At 45.4% G+C, this 16,425-nt stretch overlaps 1 protein-coding gene and 1 non-coding gene across 6 annotated transcripts in view; one reads left to right on the top strand and one right to left on the bottom strand.

The window, feature by feature from the left end:
- Window positions 1-646: 646 nt before the first annotated feature.
- LOC105474352 (transcription factor CP2) overlaps window positions 647-16,425 on the top strand; it is an 83,341-nt gene continuing 67,562 nt past the window's right edge. For 2 of the 5 annotated variants that reach the window (XM_011728946.2, XM_011728951.2), the window contains exon 1: window positions 648-1,476. In XM_011728946.2, coding sequence (XP_011727248.2) covers window positions 1,355-1,476 — 122 coding nt within the window. In that variant the 5' untranslated portion in view covers window positions 648-1,354. Of the gene's footprint in view, window positions 1,477-16,425 lie in introns of all 5 variants that reach the window. The other 3 variants (XM_011728948.2, XM_011728949.2, XM_011728947.2) reach the window with 2 other exon arrangements.
- LOC112425280 (U6 spliceosomal RNA) lies at window positions 7,584-7,690 on the bottom strand. Its single transcript, XR_003016350.1, has one exon. It is a non-coding gene; the product is annotated as a U6 spliceosomal RNA (small nuclear RNA).

The raw sequence follows: 16,425 nt of genomic DNA on the forward strand, positions 1-16,425 counted from the left end.
CAGCCTCCTGAGTAGCTGGGATTACAGGCTCGCGCCAGCACACCCGGCCAATTTTTGTATTTTTAGTAGAGACGGGGTTTCTCCATGTTGGTCAGGCTGGTCTTGAACTCCCGACCTCAGGTGATCCGCCCACCTCGGCCTCCCAAAGTGCTGGAATTACAGGCGTGAGCCACCTCGCCCGGCCTAAAAACCACATTTTTACTGATCTCATGCTTTTCTGTTCAATTGCATTAGAGAGGACGCCTAAGATAAAATGAATATAGAGGGAAGTGGGATTTATGCAGGGTCTCGACCTCGGAAGAGGTGAGTTTAAGGAGACAGGAGGATGAGCAGGAGCAAGCGCGCGCACGTAAGGAGCGTTTGGGAAGTAGTCAAGAGTCCGCCAGGGGTGGAGTGGGTTCATAAGGCTAGAAGGAGGGCTCCTTCCACGGTTCAGGGTGATGACTTGATGGGTAGCGGATACCAGAGCTCTGGTAACTACACGGACAGACGTTTAAACCCGGACACTTGCACGCCGGGTCCTCTCGGTGATCGCCCAGCCCATCTCGGGGGCAGAGCCGAGGCGCAGCCCGCCTATCATCGCTGCCGAGACTGACGAGGTCTCTTGTTTATAGGCGAGCGACAGCGTGACGTCATGTTCGCCGGGCAGGCGAAGAAAGAGGACGCCATGATTGGTTGGCGCTGGGGCGGCGGGCGGTGGAAGGGCCTGGGGAGTCCAGGTTTCACGCCTGTGCTGGACTTTCTCCTTCCATGTTTCCAAGCCGTGGGGGGCTACAGAGAGCAAGGAGTCGGCTCAGCGGAAACCTGGATTTGGTTTTAAGCCGTGGGGTTCAGAGGGGGTGACCGGAAGTGATCGTGGGACTGACCGGAAGCGAGGCCTGGAGGGGAAAGAGAGAGCGAGCCCTGGGAGGGAGGGGGCCTCCAGCAGAGAGGGGCGGGGGAAAAGGTGCAAAAGCAGCGTGGGAGCGCCGGGCTAGCTTCCTGCGGCTGCTGCTGGTCTGTCTGGGAAGCAGCAAGCCACCACTACGAACTCTCAAGAGGGTATCTTAAGGAGTGGGAGTGCGGGAGTCCAGAGCTGCTTCTGGGAAGTCTGCAGTAGTTGAGCAAAGGGGTCCTCACGTTCCTGAGACCTGAGCAGGGGGGATTTTGGAACCTGGGGCAACCAAGAACTAGCAGCCAAGAATACGGGAGATTAGTTATACGAGCAGTGCTGGTCGGGCTTGGGGGTGGCTGGTGGGCACTCCGTGGGAAACCTTGGTTTGTAGTTTTCTACTGTGTTACTCCTGTTGGGTAGAATTACCCTCCGCGCCTTTGTACAAGACACAGTGTCTCCTGGGGCAAGGAAGGAGCCAGGATGGCCTGGGCTCTGAAGCTGCCTCTGGCCGACGAAGTGATTGAATCCGGGTTGGTGCAGGACTTTGATGCTAGCCTGTCCGGGATCGGCCAGGAACTGGGTGCTGGTGCCTATAGCATGAGGTGAGTGAGATTTTCCCAGACCCTACACCTGAATAACAAAGGCAGATAGAGACTAAGAAAAGTGGTTGAGTGGGAAGGAGGTGTATAGAGTTTTAAAAAACTGTCTACGATTGTGGAAAGGGGACTTGTTCCTTTGTCGCTTTGAGTAGTGTTGTGGAAGAAATGGAAAAAGCGATTGTAGGCTATATGAAGCCTGCGCAGGATCAGTGGAAGAAGGAAGAGTGGTCCCTGATTAGCAACCAGATGAATGTTGAGAGGCTTTTGTGCCCATGTGCATTGGAGACTTGGGGACTGATGGTGTATGTGGGGGTAAGTCTGACGTTATGTGAAGAAGGGGTTACATACAGCATAGGAAGGCTATCTAGGAAGTTGGGAAATTGGGAGCTGGTGCTTAATGATGAATATTCGTTCGTTTCTTGTTGGAAAGATATGGAAGTCCTTGATGAAGAAGTCCGTGCAGTTATATCTTATCACTAGCTTGCTTTAAGACTTTACTTAATTCTGGGATTTCTGACTTTTAAAACATAAGCTGTGAAATGAAAAAGTGACGAAGAAAACTTACGATGCTTCTGGATCTTTACGTATCAAGCCAATTGTTGATAACAGATGATATATCTCCTTTCGGCCGGGTTCGGTGGCTCACGCCTGTAATCCTAGCACTTTGGGAGGCTGAGACGGGTGGATCACTTCGGCCTAAGAGTTCGAGACCATCGTGGCCAATGTGGTGAAACCCTGTCTATACTAAAAATACAAAAATTAGCCGGGTGTGGTGCTGCGGGCCTGTAATCCTAGCCACTCGGGAGGCTGAGGCAGGAGAATCACTTGAACCCGGGAGGTGGAGGTTGCAGTCAGCAGAGATGGTGCCATTGCACTCCAGCCTGGGCAACAAAGTGAGACTCCATTTGAAAAACAAAACAAAAACTCCTTTGAAAGCAACATTACTGCCTATATAACTTTCTGCATGCATTGGCTAGTTTATTCCTCCAATATAGTTTATTTCATTTATAGATGTGCAAGAATCCTGTATGGAAGTGTTGAAACAGCTGCGTCTTAGGGGTAGATGGACTATAATTGGGTTTCCTAATGCATTATAAGACTTTAAGTAAGTGAGTCGAGAGACTAGAACTTAACATTTTCATTGGGTTTATAAAAGTTCATAGGGGAAAGATGCTTTTTAGGGGGAAAGTAGATGCATTTTTCATTCTGATAATGAGATCTTTTAAGAGTTATGTAAAGTTCCTTTATTCCTGCTAATTCAAAGTGGACTTTCCTCACTGAAGTAAAATTATGAGTTAGAATTTACCACTTCAGGCCGGGCATGGTGGCTCACACCTGTAATCCCAGCACTTTGAGAGGCTGAGGTGGGCAGATCACAAGGTCAGGAGTTTGAGACCTGGCCAACATGGTGAAACCCCGTCTCTACTAAAAATACAAAAAATTAGCCGGGTGTGGTGGTGCACGCCTGTAATCCCAGCTACTTGGGAGGCTGAGGCAGGAGAATCACTTGAACCGGGAGGCGGAGGTTGCTGTGAGCAGAGATCACACCATTGCACTCCAGCTTGGACAACAAGAGCAAAACTCTGTCTCAAAAAAAAAAAAAGGGAGAATTTAATACTTCAGCATCTTCAGGAAACTTTACTTGTAATTAGAATAATAAAGACTTATTCTAAATAATAATCATGCCTGTAATCCCAGCACTTTGAGGGGGTAGAGACTGGAGGATCTCTTGAAGCCAGGAGTTCAAGACCTGCTCTCCACAAATAAATCAATAGATAAATTACCCTGGCCTGGTGGCATGTTCCTGTAGCCCCAGCTACTCAGGACACTGAGGTGGAAGGATTGCTTGAGCCCAGGAATTTGAGTCTGTAGTGAGTTGTGATTGCACCACTCTACTCCAGCCTGGTGACAGAGTGAGACCTCTTAAGAAAAACAAACAAACAAACAAAATTTAAAAATTAAGAAAAATTGGAAAAAAAAACTATCCTTATGTAAATATTTTGGTGATTTTCAGGGAAACTTGAGTTCTATATGTTCTATCATGCAGTCCTCTTAGTCATGAGAAATTTAACTTTGGTTTTACAAAACTGTCCTTGTTTATATAAGTCTGAGCGTAAAAATAGAGGTTAATTTGGTCTGAAAGTAAGTGCCCTGACCCTGAACTTAACACATGAGCATCTGACATAATATTTGACAATTTTTTATGCTGTTGCTTGTGTAAAGATATTCACAGCAAAAAGTTTGATTTTGTTTAGGTTACCAGAGGTTAGGCTGGAAATAATTAAATATAACGTCATCAAACATTTGTTAATCTACTAGGTGCAATACCGTATGCTCTTGATACTGTGCCATCTTACATTTAATTAAGAGCGCTTTACAAATCATGCCGTGTGGTTTTCATAGACATTAGAATGGCTCGCATATTTACACATTTCGGTTTTTTCAACATCAAAATCAAATGCGTAAGTTTTCAAACATCACTTTGAGTTCTCAAGAGCACAGTGTGCCAACATTTTAAGTACTCTTTTCTTTTCTTTTTTTGAGACGGGTCCTGTTCTGTCACCCAGGCTGGGGTGCAGTGGCACCATCTCGGCTCAGTGCAACTTCTATCTCCCGGGCTCAAGTGATCCTCCCACTTCAGCGTTCCGAGTAGCTTACACTACAGGCACATAACACTATGCCCGGCTTTTTTGTTTTTTTCATCCTTTTTATCATGTGTTAGGTACTTGTCACTATTCTCTTGACTTTTTTTTTTTTTTTTTGAGATGGAGTCTCGCTCTGTCGGCCACGCTGGAGTTCAGTGGCGTGATCTCAGCTCACTTGCAACCTCTGCCTCCCGGGTTCAAGCGATTTTCCTGCCTCAGCCTTCCGAGTAGCTGGGACTACAGGCGCATGCCAACAAGCCCAGCTAATTTTTGTATTTTTAGTGGAGATAGGGTTTCGCCATGTTAGCCAGGCTGGTCTGACTCCTGATCTCAGGTATCCACCTACCTTGGCCTCCCAAAGTGCTGGGATTACAGGTGTGAGCCACCATGCCCAGCCAACTTTTTTTTTTTTTTTTTTTTTGAGATGAGGTCTCACTCTGTTGCCCAGGCTGGAGTGCAGTGGCATGTTCATGGCTCACTGCAGCCTTGAACTCCCGGGGCTCAAGCAGTCCTGCCTCAGCCTTCTGAGTAGCTGGGACTATAGGCATGTGCCACCATGCCCTATTCAGAGTTTTTCATAAATGCCGTTTTAGTGTTAAAGAAGTTTCCTTCTATTCCTAGTTTGGTGAATATGTGTGTGTGTGTGTGTTTATTGTGGTAAAATACCCAAAACATAAAATTCTATCATTTTAACCCATTAAGAATGTCCAGGTTAGTGTAATTAAGTACATTCACGTTGTTGTACAACCATCACTGTGATCTGTCTCTAGAATTTTTTCATCCCAAAGTGAAATGCTGTACCTATTAAACACTAACTTCCCATCTCCCCTCACTCCAGCCTCTCATTCTATTTTCTGTCTCTATGAATTTGACTACTCTAAGAAACTCATATATGTGGAATCATATATTTATCCTTTTGTGACTGACTTATACACTTAGCATAGTGTCTTTGAGCTTTTGCTGAGTGTTTTTCTTTTTAAATCATAAAAGGGTATTGAATTTTTTCAAATATCTTTTTTGTCTCTATTGAGATGATAATGTGGTGTATCACATTGATTGATTTCCTTATGTTTAACCACTCTTGCATTCCTGGGATAAATGTTGGTCATGGTATATAATCTTTTTAATGTATTGTTGGATCCAGTTTGCAGTTTGCTGTTATTTTCTTATGGATTTTTGTTTCTATATTCATATGGGATATTGGTTTATAGTTTTCTTATCATTTTTTATTTTATTTTATTTTATTTTATTTTATTTTTTTTTGAGACGGAGTCTCGCGCTGTCACCCAGGCTGGAGTGCAGTGGCCGGATCTCAGCTCACTGCAAGCTCCGCCTCCCGGGTTCATGCCATTCTCCTGCCTCAGCCTCCCGAGTAGCTGGGACTACAGGCGTCCGCCACCTCGCCCGGCTAGTTTTTTGTATTTTTTTTTTTTAGTAGAGACGGGGTTTCACCATGTTAACCAGGATGGTCTCGATCTCCTGACCTTGTGATCCGCCCGTCTCGGCCTCCCAAAGTGCTGGGATTACTTGAGCCACTGCGCCCGGCCTTTTTTTTTTTTTTTAAAAGAGACCAAGTGTCCCTGTGTTGCCCAGGCTGGTCTCAACTCCTGGACTCAGGGGATCCTCCCGCCTCAGCCTCCCAAAGTACTAGGATTACAGGTGTGAGCCACCATGCCCAGCCTGAATTTTATCATATCTTTTTCTGACTTTGGTGTGAGGGTGATGTTGGCCTCATAGAACATTAGGAAGTGTTCCATTCTTTTCTGTTTTTTGAAGGAGTTTGAGTAGGATTGGTGTTAATTCTTTGAATATTTGGTAGAATTTGCCAATGAAGCCATGTGATACTGGGCTTTTCTTTGTTGGGAGGTTTTTGTTTAACAATTCAATCTCTTATTATAGGTTTGTTGAGACTTAATTTTTTCTGAGTCAGTTTTCGTACTTTAATGTTTCTAAACATTTGTCTGTTTTATCTAAATTATCTAATATGCTGGTTTATAGTCATTCATATTATTCTCTTATAATCCTTTCATTTATGTAAAATTAGTAGTAAGATCCCTGGTTTCATTTCTGATTTTATTTATTTTCATCTTCTTTCTTTTTTTCCCAGTCAGTGTAGCAAGAGTTTGTAAATTCTGTTGATCTTTTTAGATAACAGATTTTTGGTTTTGTTGATTCTTTCTACTATTTTTATTCTTCTTGGTTTTTGTTGTTGTTTGTTTGTTTGTTTGTTTTTGAGAGATGGAGTCGTGCTCTGTTACCCAGGCTGGAATGATGCAGTGGTGTGGTGTGATCATATGCACTGCAACCTCAAACTCCTGGGCTCAAGTGATCCACTTACCTCAGCCTCCTGAGTAACTGAGACTACAGGCATGCATCATCAAACCCAGCTAATTTTTTTTTTTTTTTTAATTTCATAGAAATGGGGTCTCACTGTTTTGCACAGGCTTTGAACTCCTGGCCTCAAGCAATCCTCCTGCCTCAGCCTCCCAAAGTGCTGGGATTACAGGTGTGAGGTACTGCACCTGCCTTATTTTTATTCTTTATTTCACTTATCTCTGCTCTAGACATTATTATTCCCTCTGTTTTGTTGGGTCCAGTTTGTGCTGCTTTTTCTAGTTCCTTAAGGTCTGAAGTTAGAGTATTGATTTAAGGTCTTTCTCTTTTTTTTGTATCTCTCTTTTTATTTTTATTTTTTGTAGAGATGGGGGTTTCACTATGGTGCCTAGGCATGTCTTGAGCTCATGGGCTCAAGCGATCCTCCCACCTCAGCCTCCCAGAGTGTTGGGATTAAAGGCATGAGCCACCATACCCTGCCTTCTTTCTAAAATTTTGTTATTATTTATTTATTTATTTGTGTATTTATTGAGACAGAGTCTTGCTCTGTTGCCTGGGCTGGAGTACAGTGGCGTGATCTTGGCTCACTGCAACCTCTGCCTCCCGGGTTCAAGTGATTCTCCTGCCTCAGCCTCCCAAGTAGCTGGAATTACAGACATGCACCACCATGCCTGGCTAATTTTTGTATTTTTAGTAGAGACGGAGTTTTGCCATGTTGGCCAGGCTGGTCTTGAACTCCCAACTTCAGGTGATCTGTCTGCCTTGGCCTCCCAAAGTGCTGGGATTACAGGCGTGAGCCACTGTGCCTGGCCTTATTATTATTATTATTATTATTATTATTATTATTATTATTTTGAGACAGGGTCTTGCTCTGTTGCCCAGGCTGGGGTGCAGTGGCACCATCACAGCTCACTGTAGCCTCAACCTTCCAGATTCAGGCAATCCTCCCACCTTAGTCTCCCAAGTAGCTGGTACCGTAACTAGCTAATTTTTGTATTTTTTAAAGAGACAGGGTTTCATCATGTTGCTCAGGCTGGTCTCAAATTCCTGGGATCAAGTGATCCTCCTGCCTTGGCCTCTTAAAGTGCTGAGATTACAAGCATGAGCCACCATACCCAGCCCTGAAATGTTTAAAATATAGAATGCTTCACGAATTTGCATGTCATCCTTGTTCAGAGGCCATGCTAATCTTCTCTGAATCATTCCAACTTTAGTATATGTGCTGCTGAAGTGAGCATTAAACAACACACTTAAACACCAAATGAATAAGAAGAGGAAATCATTAGGGAGATAAGAAAATACATTGAGACAAATTAAAATGAAAACATACATACCAAAACTTAAGGGATGCAGTAAAACCTCAGAGGGAAATTTAGGGTTGTAAATGCTTCAGTGAGCTGTGATTGTGCCACTGTACTCTAGCCTGGGTGACAGAGTGAGACCCAACCACAAAAAAAAAAATCAAGATTTAGTTGAAAATCTCTTATACATCATGGGGACTATAGTTATTATAATATATTGTATACTTGAACATTGCTAAGAGAGTAGAGTTGATTTTAAGTGTTTTCACCACAAAAAGGAGAAGCATATGAGGTAATGCATATGTTAATTAGGTTGGTTTAGCCATTGATACATTTGATGGTGTCCCAGTAGGCCCCATGGCTAAATCCTTTTTCTTTTTTTTTTTTTTTTTTTTTTTTTTTTTTTTGAGACGGAGTCTCGCTCTGTCGTCCAGGCTGGAGTGCAGTGGCCGGATCTCAGCTCACTGCAAGCTCTGCCTCCCAGGTTTATGCCATTCTCCTGCCTCAGCCTCCCGAGTAGCTGGGACTACAGGCGCCTGCCACCTCGCCCGGCTAATTTTTTGTATTTTTTAGTAGAGACGGGGTTTCACTGTGTTAGCCAGGATGGTCTCGATCTCCCGACCTCGTGATCCGCCCGTCTCGGCCTCCCAAAGTGCTGGGATTACAGGCTTGAGCCACCGCGCCCGGCCTCTTTTTCTTTTTTTTGAGATGGAGTCTAGCACTGTCACCCAGGCTCGAGTGCAGTGGCACCATTTTGGCTCACTGCAACCTCCACCTCCCGGGTTCAAGCGAGTCTCCTGCCTCAGCCTCCTGCGTGGCGGGGACTACAGCTGTGGGCTACCACACCCAGCTAATTTTTGTATTTTTAGTACAGATGGGGTTTTGCCATGTTGGCCAGACTGGTCTTGAATTCCTGACCTCAGGTGATCCACCCACTTTGGCCTCCCAAAGTGCTGGGATTATAGGTGTGAGCCACTGTGCCCAGCCTCTGTTCATTTTTCTTTGTTCATTTTTTTTTTCCTGCTTTTTAGCTTAAGTAATTTCAGTTCTCTCTTCATGTTCATTGATTCTTTTTTCTGCCTGTTCAACTCTGCTGTTGAATCCTTTAGTGAAATCTTTATTTTGGCTCTTGTATCTTTATGTCCAGAATTGCTATTTCATTCATTTTTATATTTTAAAAATATTTTTATTGATATTCCTTACTTGTTTATACATTGTTCTCCTGATTTCCTTTAGTTTTTTGTTTGTTTGTTTGTTTTTTTCATGGTTTCCTTCAACTCTCTGAGCATATTTAAGACAGTTAAAGTCTTTGTCTAGTAGGTCCATTGTCTGGCTTGCTATGGGGTGGTTTCTGTCAATTTCTTTTTCTTTTTTTTTTTTTTTTGAGATGGAGTCTTGCTGTCTCCCAGGCTGGAGTGCAGTGGCGCGATCTTGGCTCACTGCAAGCTCTGCCTCCCAGGTTCACACCGTTTTCCTGCCTCAACCTCCCGAGCAGCTGGGACTATAGGTGCCCACCACCACACCCAGCTAATGTTTTGTATTTTTAGTAGAGATGGGGTTTCACCATGTTAGCCAGGATGGTCTCAATCTTCTGACCTTGTGATCCGCCCGCCTCGGCCTCCCAAAGTGCTGGGATTACAGGCATGAGCCACCCCGTTTCCCACCAATTTCTTTTCTTTTTTTTTTTTCCCTGTGAATGGGCCATATAGTCCTGTTTCTTTGTTTGCTTTGCAAATTTTTGTTGGGAAGTTGACATTTTGTGTGCTGTAATATGGTAACTCTGAAAGTCAGATTCCACTGCCTCCCTAGAGATTACTGTTGTTACTTATGAAAGCTGCATTTGTTTAGTGACTTTTCCAGATTGTCTTTGCAGAGTGTATACCTGGTTGCATGTGGTCACTGAATCTCTGTTCTTTTATCTCTGTGGTCTTTCAGTGACTTGACAGAGATTTCCTTAAATGCTTAGATCCAGTAAGAAAAGAAAACATAAAGAAAAAAGGAGTGTTCTCTCTCTTTAAGTTCAATTGTCTAGTGCCACTAGGGAAGCAACTTCAGTCAGGGGGTGTGCATGTGTGAAACAGTGGCCAGCGCTCTGGCAGCTCCTCAGCAATCAAAAGTAGTGAACGAAACACATAACCTCAATTTTTTGGAGGACAAATGAAGGGGTGGCCTGCCCCTCCACACCTGTGGGCGTTTCTCGTTAGGTGGAACGAGAGACTTGAAAAAAGAAATGAGACACAGAGACAAAGTATAGAGAGAAAATTAGTATAGGGAGAAAATAAAGTATAGGGAGAAAATTAGCAGTAAGACATATGGATAAAGATCTCTGTGACATGAATAAGTTCAAAGGAAAATGCTGTGCCTTGATATGCATATGCAAACATCTCCATAAACCTCTTAGCATCATTGTGCCAGCAAGTCCCGCCAGCAAGTCCCACCTTATGCGGTAAGGTGGTTTTCTCCTATCTCAGTAAACAGAGCATACCATCGGGTCTCACACAGAGATGTTCCATTGCCCAGGGACGGGCAGGATTTTTAACCAGCAAGCTGCCTTCAGGCACTTGTTTAACAAAGACACATCCTGCACAGCCCAAAATCCATTAAACCTTGAGTCACCACAGCACATGTCTCTTGCAAGGACAAGGTTGGGGGTAGGGTCACAGATTAACAGCATCTTAAATACAGAACAAAATGGAGTCTCTTATGTCTACTTCTTTCTATATAGACACAGTAACAGGCTGATCTCTTTTTTCCCCACAGACGAAGCCCCTATTTCCCACCCTAGCACCAGCAAGCTGCAACAGGAACTGCCATCTCAACAGTTGCGTACCACAGGGCTGGGAGCTACAGAATGATAGATGCTATTCCAAATGCCAAAATTCACTAAAATTTACCAACTTTTTTCTTTATCAAGCACTCTTCTGGACACTGCAAGTGTTTCATTAGACCCCAGAGTCCTAAAATAGTCACCTCAAGCAGTTCTTGCCATCTCAATAGTTGTTTTGGTGAAAGTACTAACTCCTGGAGTTCCTACTCTATCATCTTCCATGACCTATGTCCCTAATTTTCAGCATCCATTTAGTTGATCCAACCTTCCTTCTGACTCAGTGTATGCGCGCACACACACACGCACACACACACATACTCATCCAATCTGTTCTCTACACAGAAAGAACCCTTTGTAAGTGCCAGTGCCTATGATTTTTTCCACTTAAAAGATAATTTCATTCTCAATATGGAAAAAGCAGAGTTTAAAAAAAAAAAAATTCACAGCCGGGCGTGGTGGCTCACGCCTATAATCCCAGCACTTTGGGAGGCCAAGGCAGGCAGATCACAAGGTCAGGAGTTTGAAACCAGCCTGGCCAACATGGTGAAACCTCGTCTGTGCTAAAGATACAAAAAATTAGCTGGGCATGGTGGCGGGCACCTGTAATTCCAGCCACTCGGGAGGCTGAGGCAGGAGAATCTCTTGAACCCCAGAGGCGGATGTTGCAGTGAGCTGAAATTGTGCCAGTGCATTCCAGCCTGGGTGACAGAGCAAGACTCTGTCTCAAAAAAAAAAAAAAAAAAAAAAATTCGGAGAGGATTGTGGGAAGATGATAAAGTAGGAAGTACCAGAAATCTGTCTCCCCACCAAGATAACAATTGTTCTGGCAGAATCTGTCTGATGCATCTCCTTTGGAACTCTGTAGTTTTTTTTTTTTTTTTTTTTTTTTTTTTTGAGACGGAGTCTTGCTCTGTCACCCAGGCTGGAGTGCTGTGGCCGGATCTCAGCTCACTGCAAGCTCCGCCTCCCGGGTTCCCACCATTCTCCTGCCTCAGCCTCCCGAGTAGCTGGGACTACAGGCGCCCGCCACCTCACCCGGCTAGTTTTTTTTGTATTTTTTAGTAGAGACGGGGTTTCACCGTGTTCGCCAGGGTGGTCTCGATCTCCTGACCTCATGATCCACCCGTCTCGGCCTTCCAAAGTGCTGGGATTACAGGCTTGAGCCACCGCGCCCGGCCTGAACTCTGTAGTTTATTGAAATCTTACAACTGTGAGGAATTAACTGGTTAATTTCAGTCAATTGCAGCACTTAGTACAATAGCAGCTGCCCATCCACATCCCTCAGCCCCATGGCAGGCAGTTGTGCACGTGTTCCTGGAGCAGCTTGCACATAGTTTGTGGAACCTAAAGTGGGCAGAAATGACCATTTCTTCCAAATATCAGGAATCTGGATCAAGTGCAGTGGCTGGTGCCTATAATCCCAGCGCTTTGGGAGGCTGAGGCAAAAGGATTGCTTGAGCCTGGGAGTTTGAGACCAGCCTGGGCAACATAGTGATACCCTGTCTCTAAGAACAAAAACCCACATTTCAGAAATCTGTGCTCCAATCAGAATTGCTGCTTCTGGCCAGGCGCAGTGGCTCACGCCTGTAATTCCAGCACTTTGGGAGGCCAAGACGGGTGGATCACTTGAGGTTAGGATCACTTGAGGTTAGGAGTTTGAGACCAGTCTGGCCAACATGGTGCAACCCTGTCTCTACTAAAAATACAAAAATTAGCCAGGCGTGGTGGCGCGTGCCTGTAACCCCAGCCACTCAGGAGGCTGAGGCAGGAGAATTGCTTGAACCTGGGAGGTGGAGGTTGCAGTGAGCTGATATTGCACCACTGCACTACAGCTTGGGCAACAGAACTTGTGCCACTGCACTGCAGCCTGGGCGACAGAGTGAGACTCTGTCTAAAAAAAAAGAGGCTGGCGCGATGGCACACGCCTGTAATCCCAGCACTTTGGGAGGCCAAGGTGGGTGGATCACTTGAGGTCAGGAGTTCGAGACAAGCCTGGCCCACGTGGTGAAACCCGTCTCTACTAAAAATACAAAAATTAGCTGGGTGTGGTGGGGGGGCGCCTGTAATCCCAGCTATTTGGGAGGCTGAGGCATGATAATTGCTTGAACCTGGGAGGTGGAGGTTGCAGTGAGCCAAGATCATGCCATTACACTCCAGCCTGGGTGACAGGGCGAGACGCTGTCTCAAAAAAATAAAAAAATAAAAATAAAAGAAAGAATTGCTGTTTTTGATCACAGAGTTGCAAAGAGGCAATGGTTATATTGTTGCACCTCACCACTTTGTTGCAAGTCCCCCCACTACCACCACCAAAGTGATGTCCAGGAGATTTCTCTTTTTTTGAGACAGAGTCTCACACTGATGCCCAAGCTAGAGTGCAGTCGTGCGATCTTGGCTCACTGCAACCTCCGTCTCCTGAGTTCAAGCGATTCCCCTGCCTCAGCCTCCCGAGTAGCAGGGTTTACAAGCGCCCGCCACCATGCCTGGCTAATTTTTTTTTTTTTTTTTTTTGTATTTTTAGTAGAGACAGGGTTTCACCATGTTGGCCAGGCTGGTCTCGAACTCCTGACCTTGTGATTCGCCCGCCTCGGCCTCCCAAAGTGCTGGTAATACAGGTTTGAGCCACCGCATCTGACTGATGTCTGGGAGATTTAAAGGGCTGGCACCATACTCCCCGTCTCCATTTTTTTTTCTTTTTTCCCTTTTGAGAGCCAGATATTGATGACTAGGGGCCGGGCGTGGTGGGTCATGCCTGTAATCTCAGCACTTTGGGAGGCCAAGGCTGGAGGATCACTTGAGGTCAGGAGTTTGAGACCAGCCTGGCCAGCATGGTGAGACCCTGTCTCTATTAAAAATATAAAAATTAGCTGGGCATGGTGGCTCATGCCTGTAGTCCCAGCTACTTGGGAGGCTGAGGCGGGAGAATCACATGAACCTGGGAGACAGAGGTTGCAGTGAGCCGAGATCGTGCCACTGCACTCCAGCCTGGGTGACAGAGCAAGACTCTGTCTTAAAAAACAAACAAGCAAACAAAATATTGATGACTAGGACGATCAATAGGAACCAAATAGATGGGAGAATAAGAAGTAATTGTGCATGCCCAGGGTAGGTGAAAGGCTCAGTACAGTCATGTACTGCATAATGATGTTTTGGTCAGTGACAGATAGCATAGATGACAGTGGTCCTATGAGATTATAATGGAGGCCAGGCATGGTGGCTTATACCTGTAATACCAGTGCTTTAGCAATGGGGGGCTCTCTTGAGTTCAGGAGTTCAAGACTGGCCTGGGCAACATAGCAAGACCTAGTCCCTACAAAAATAATAAAAGAAGAAAAATTAGCTGGGCATGGTGGTATATGCCTGTAGTCGTAGCTACTCTGGAGGCTGAGGTGAGAGGATTGCTTGAGCCCAGGAGTTTGAGCCTGCAGTGAGCTATGATCATGCCACATCACTCCAGCCTTGGCGACAGAACGAGACTCTGTCTCTAAAAAAAAAAATTAAGATTATAGTGGATAAAAAAAATATTATAATGGGTTGGGGTGCAGTGGTTTATGCTTGTAATCCCAGCACTTTGGGAGTTCAAAGTGGGAGGATCACCTGAGGTCAGGAGTTCGAGACCAGCGTGGCCAACATGGCGAAATCCTGTCTGTACTAAAAATACAAAAATTAGCTGGGCATGGTGGTGCATGCTTATAATCCCAGCTACTCTGGAGGCTGACGCAGGAGAATTGCCTGAACCCAGGAGGTGAGCAGTGGTTGCAGTGAGCCAAGATAATGCCACTGTACTCCAGCCTGGGAAACAGAGCGAGACTCCATCTCAAAAAAAAAAAAAAAAAAAAAAGACTCAAATTACTGAACTATTAAAGATAAAATTGAAAGTGGGAATATTACCCTCAATTCCACAGAAATGGAAAGGGTAGGCTGGGCATGGCAGCTCACATGTATAATTCCTATGCTTTTGAAGGCTGAACTGGGAACATCACTTGAGCCCAGGAGCTCAAACCAGCCTGGACAACATACTGAGACACTGTCTATACAAAAAAATAACACCTGCCTGTAGTCCTAGTTACTTGGAAGGCTGAGGCAGAAGGATTGCTTTAGACCAGGAATTCGAGACTGCAGTTAACCATGATTGTGCCATGGCATTCTAGCTAGGGTGACAGAGCCTGTCTCTTGGGCTGGGCGCAGTGGCTGACGCCTGTAATCCCCAGCAGTTTGGGAGGCTGAGGTGGGCAGATCACTTGAGGTCAGGAGTTCGAGACCAGCCTGGCCAACATGGTGAAACCCCGTTAAAAATACAAACAAGAAAATTAACCAGCCATAGTGGCGTATGCCTGTAATCCCAGCTACTCAGGAGGCTAAGGCAGGAAAATCGCTTGAACCCAGGAGGTGGAGGTTGCAGTGAGCTGATACTGCACTGTTGTACTCCAGCCTGGGCAACAAGAGTGAAACTCTTATCTCAAAAAAAAAAGAAAAAAAAAAGAGAGATTATAATAGAGTACGATAAGCAATTATAGGCTGGTCTGAAGATAGTGAATTATCTTTTTTTTTTTTTTTTTTTTTGAGACGGAGTCTCGCTCTGTCGCCCAGGCTGGAGTGCAGTGGCCAGATCTCAGCTCACTGCAAGCTCCGCCTCCCGGGTTCCCGCCATTCTCCTGCCTCAGCCTCCCGAGCAGCTGGGACCACAGGCGCCGCCACCTCGCCCGGCTAATTTTTTGTGTTTTTAGTAGAGACGGGGTTTCGCCGTGTTAGCCAGGATGGTCTCGATCTCCTGACCTTGTGATCCGCCCGTCTCGGCCTCCCAAAGTGCTGGGATTACAGGCTTGAGCCACCGCGCCTGGCCGATAGTGAATTATCTTAATTTATTGTTGACAGTCAGTTACAGATAGAACTTATTCTACTCTTTCCCCCATCCTTACTACTGCACTTGACTAGTTTTTTGGGGAAAAAGATTAATAAACCAATTGTATGCCAACAAATCGGGTAACCTAGATGAAATGGTCACATCCTAGAAACACAAAACCTACCAAGACTAAACTACTAAGAAATAGAAAATGTAAATAGTCTTATAACTCATAAGGAGATTGCATTTGTAATCAAAAATGTCCCAACAGAGAAATCTCTGGACCTGATGACTTCACTGGTGAATTCTATCAACATTTCTTTTTTTTTTTTTTTTTTTTTTTTGAGACGGAGTCTTGCTCTGTCACCCAGGCTGGAGTGCAGTGGCCAGATCTCAGCTCACTGCAAGCTCCGCCTCCTGGGTTCACGCCATTCTCCTGCCTCAGCCTCCGAGTAGCTGGGACTACAGGCGCCCGCCACCTCGCCCGGCTAGTTTTTTGTATTTTTTAGTAGAGACGGGGTTTCACCATGTTAGCCAGGATGGTCTCGATCTCCTGACCTCGTGATCCACCCGTCTCGGCCTCCCAAAGTGCTGGGATTACAGGCTTGAGCCACCGCGCCCGGCCCCTATCAACATTTCAAGATTAACTAACACCAGTCTGTTTCAGACTTTTCTTTTTTTTTTTTTTTTTTTTTTTTTTTGAGACGGAGTCTCGCTCTGTTACCCAGGCTGGACTGCAGTGGCCGGATCTCAGCTCACTGCAACCTCCGCCTCTCGGGTTCACGCCATTCTCCTGCCTCAGCCTCCTGAGTAGCTGGGACTACAGGCGCTCGCCACCTCGCCCGGCTAGATTTTTGTATTTTTTTAGTAGAGACGGGGTTTCACCGTGTTAGCCAGGATGGTCTCGATCTCCTGACCTCGTGATCCACCCGTCTCGGCCTCCCAAAGTGCTGGGATTACAGGCTTGAGCCACCGCGCCCGGCCCCTATCAACATTTCAAGATTA

Source organism: Macaca nemestrina, chromosome 10, assembly GCF_043159975.1.
Source record: "Macaca nemestrina isolate mMacNem1 chromosome 10, mMacNem.hap1, whole genome shotgun sequence".
Classification (NCBI taxonomy): domain Eukaryota; kingdom Metazoa; phylum Chordata; class Mammalia; order Primates; family Cercopithecidae; genus Macaca; species Macaca nemestrina.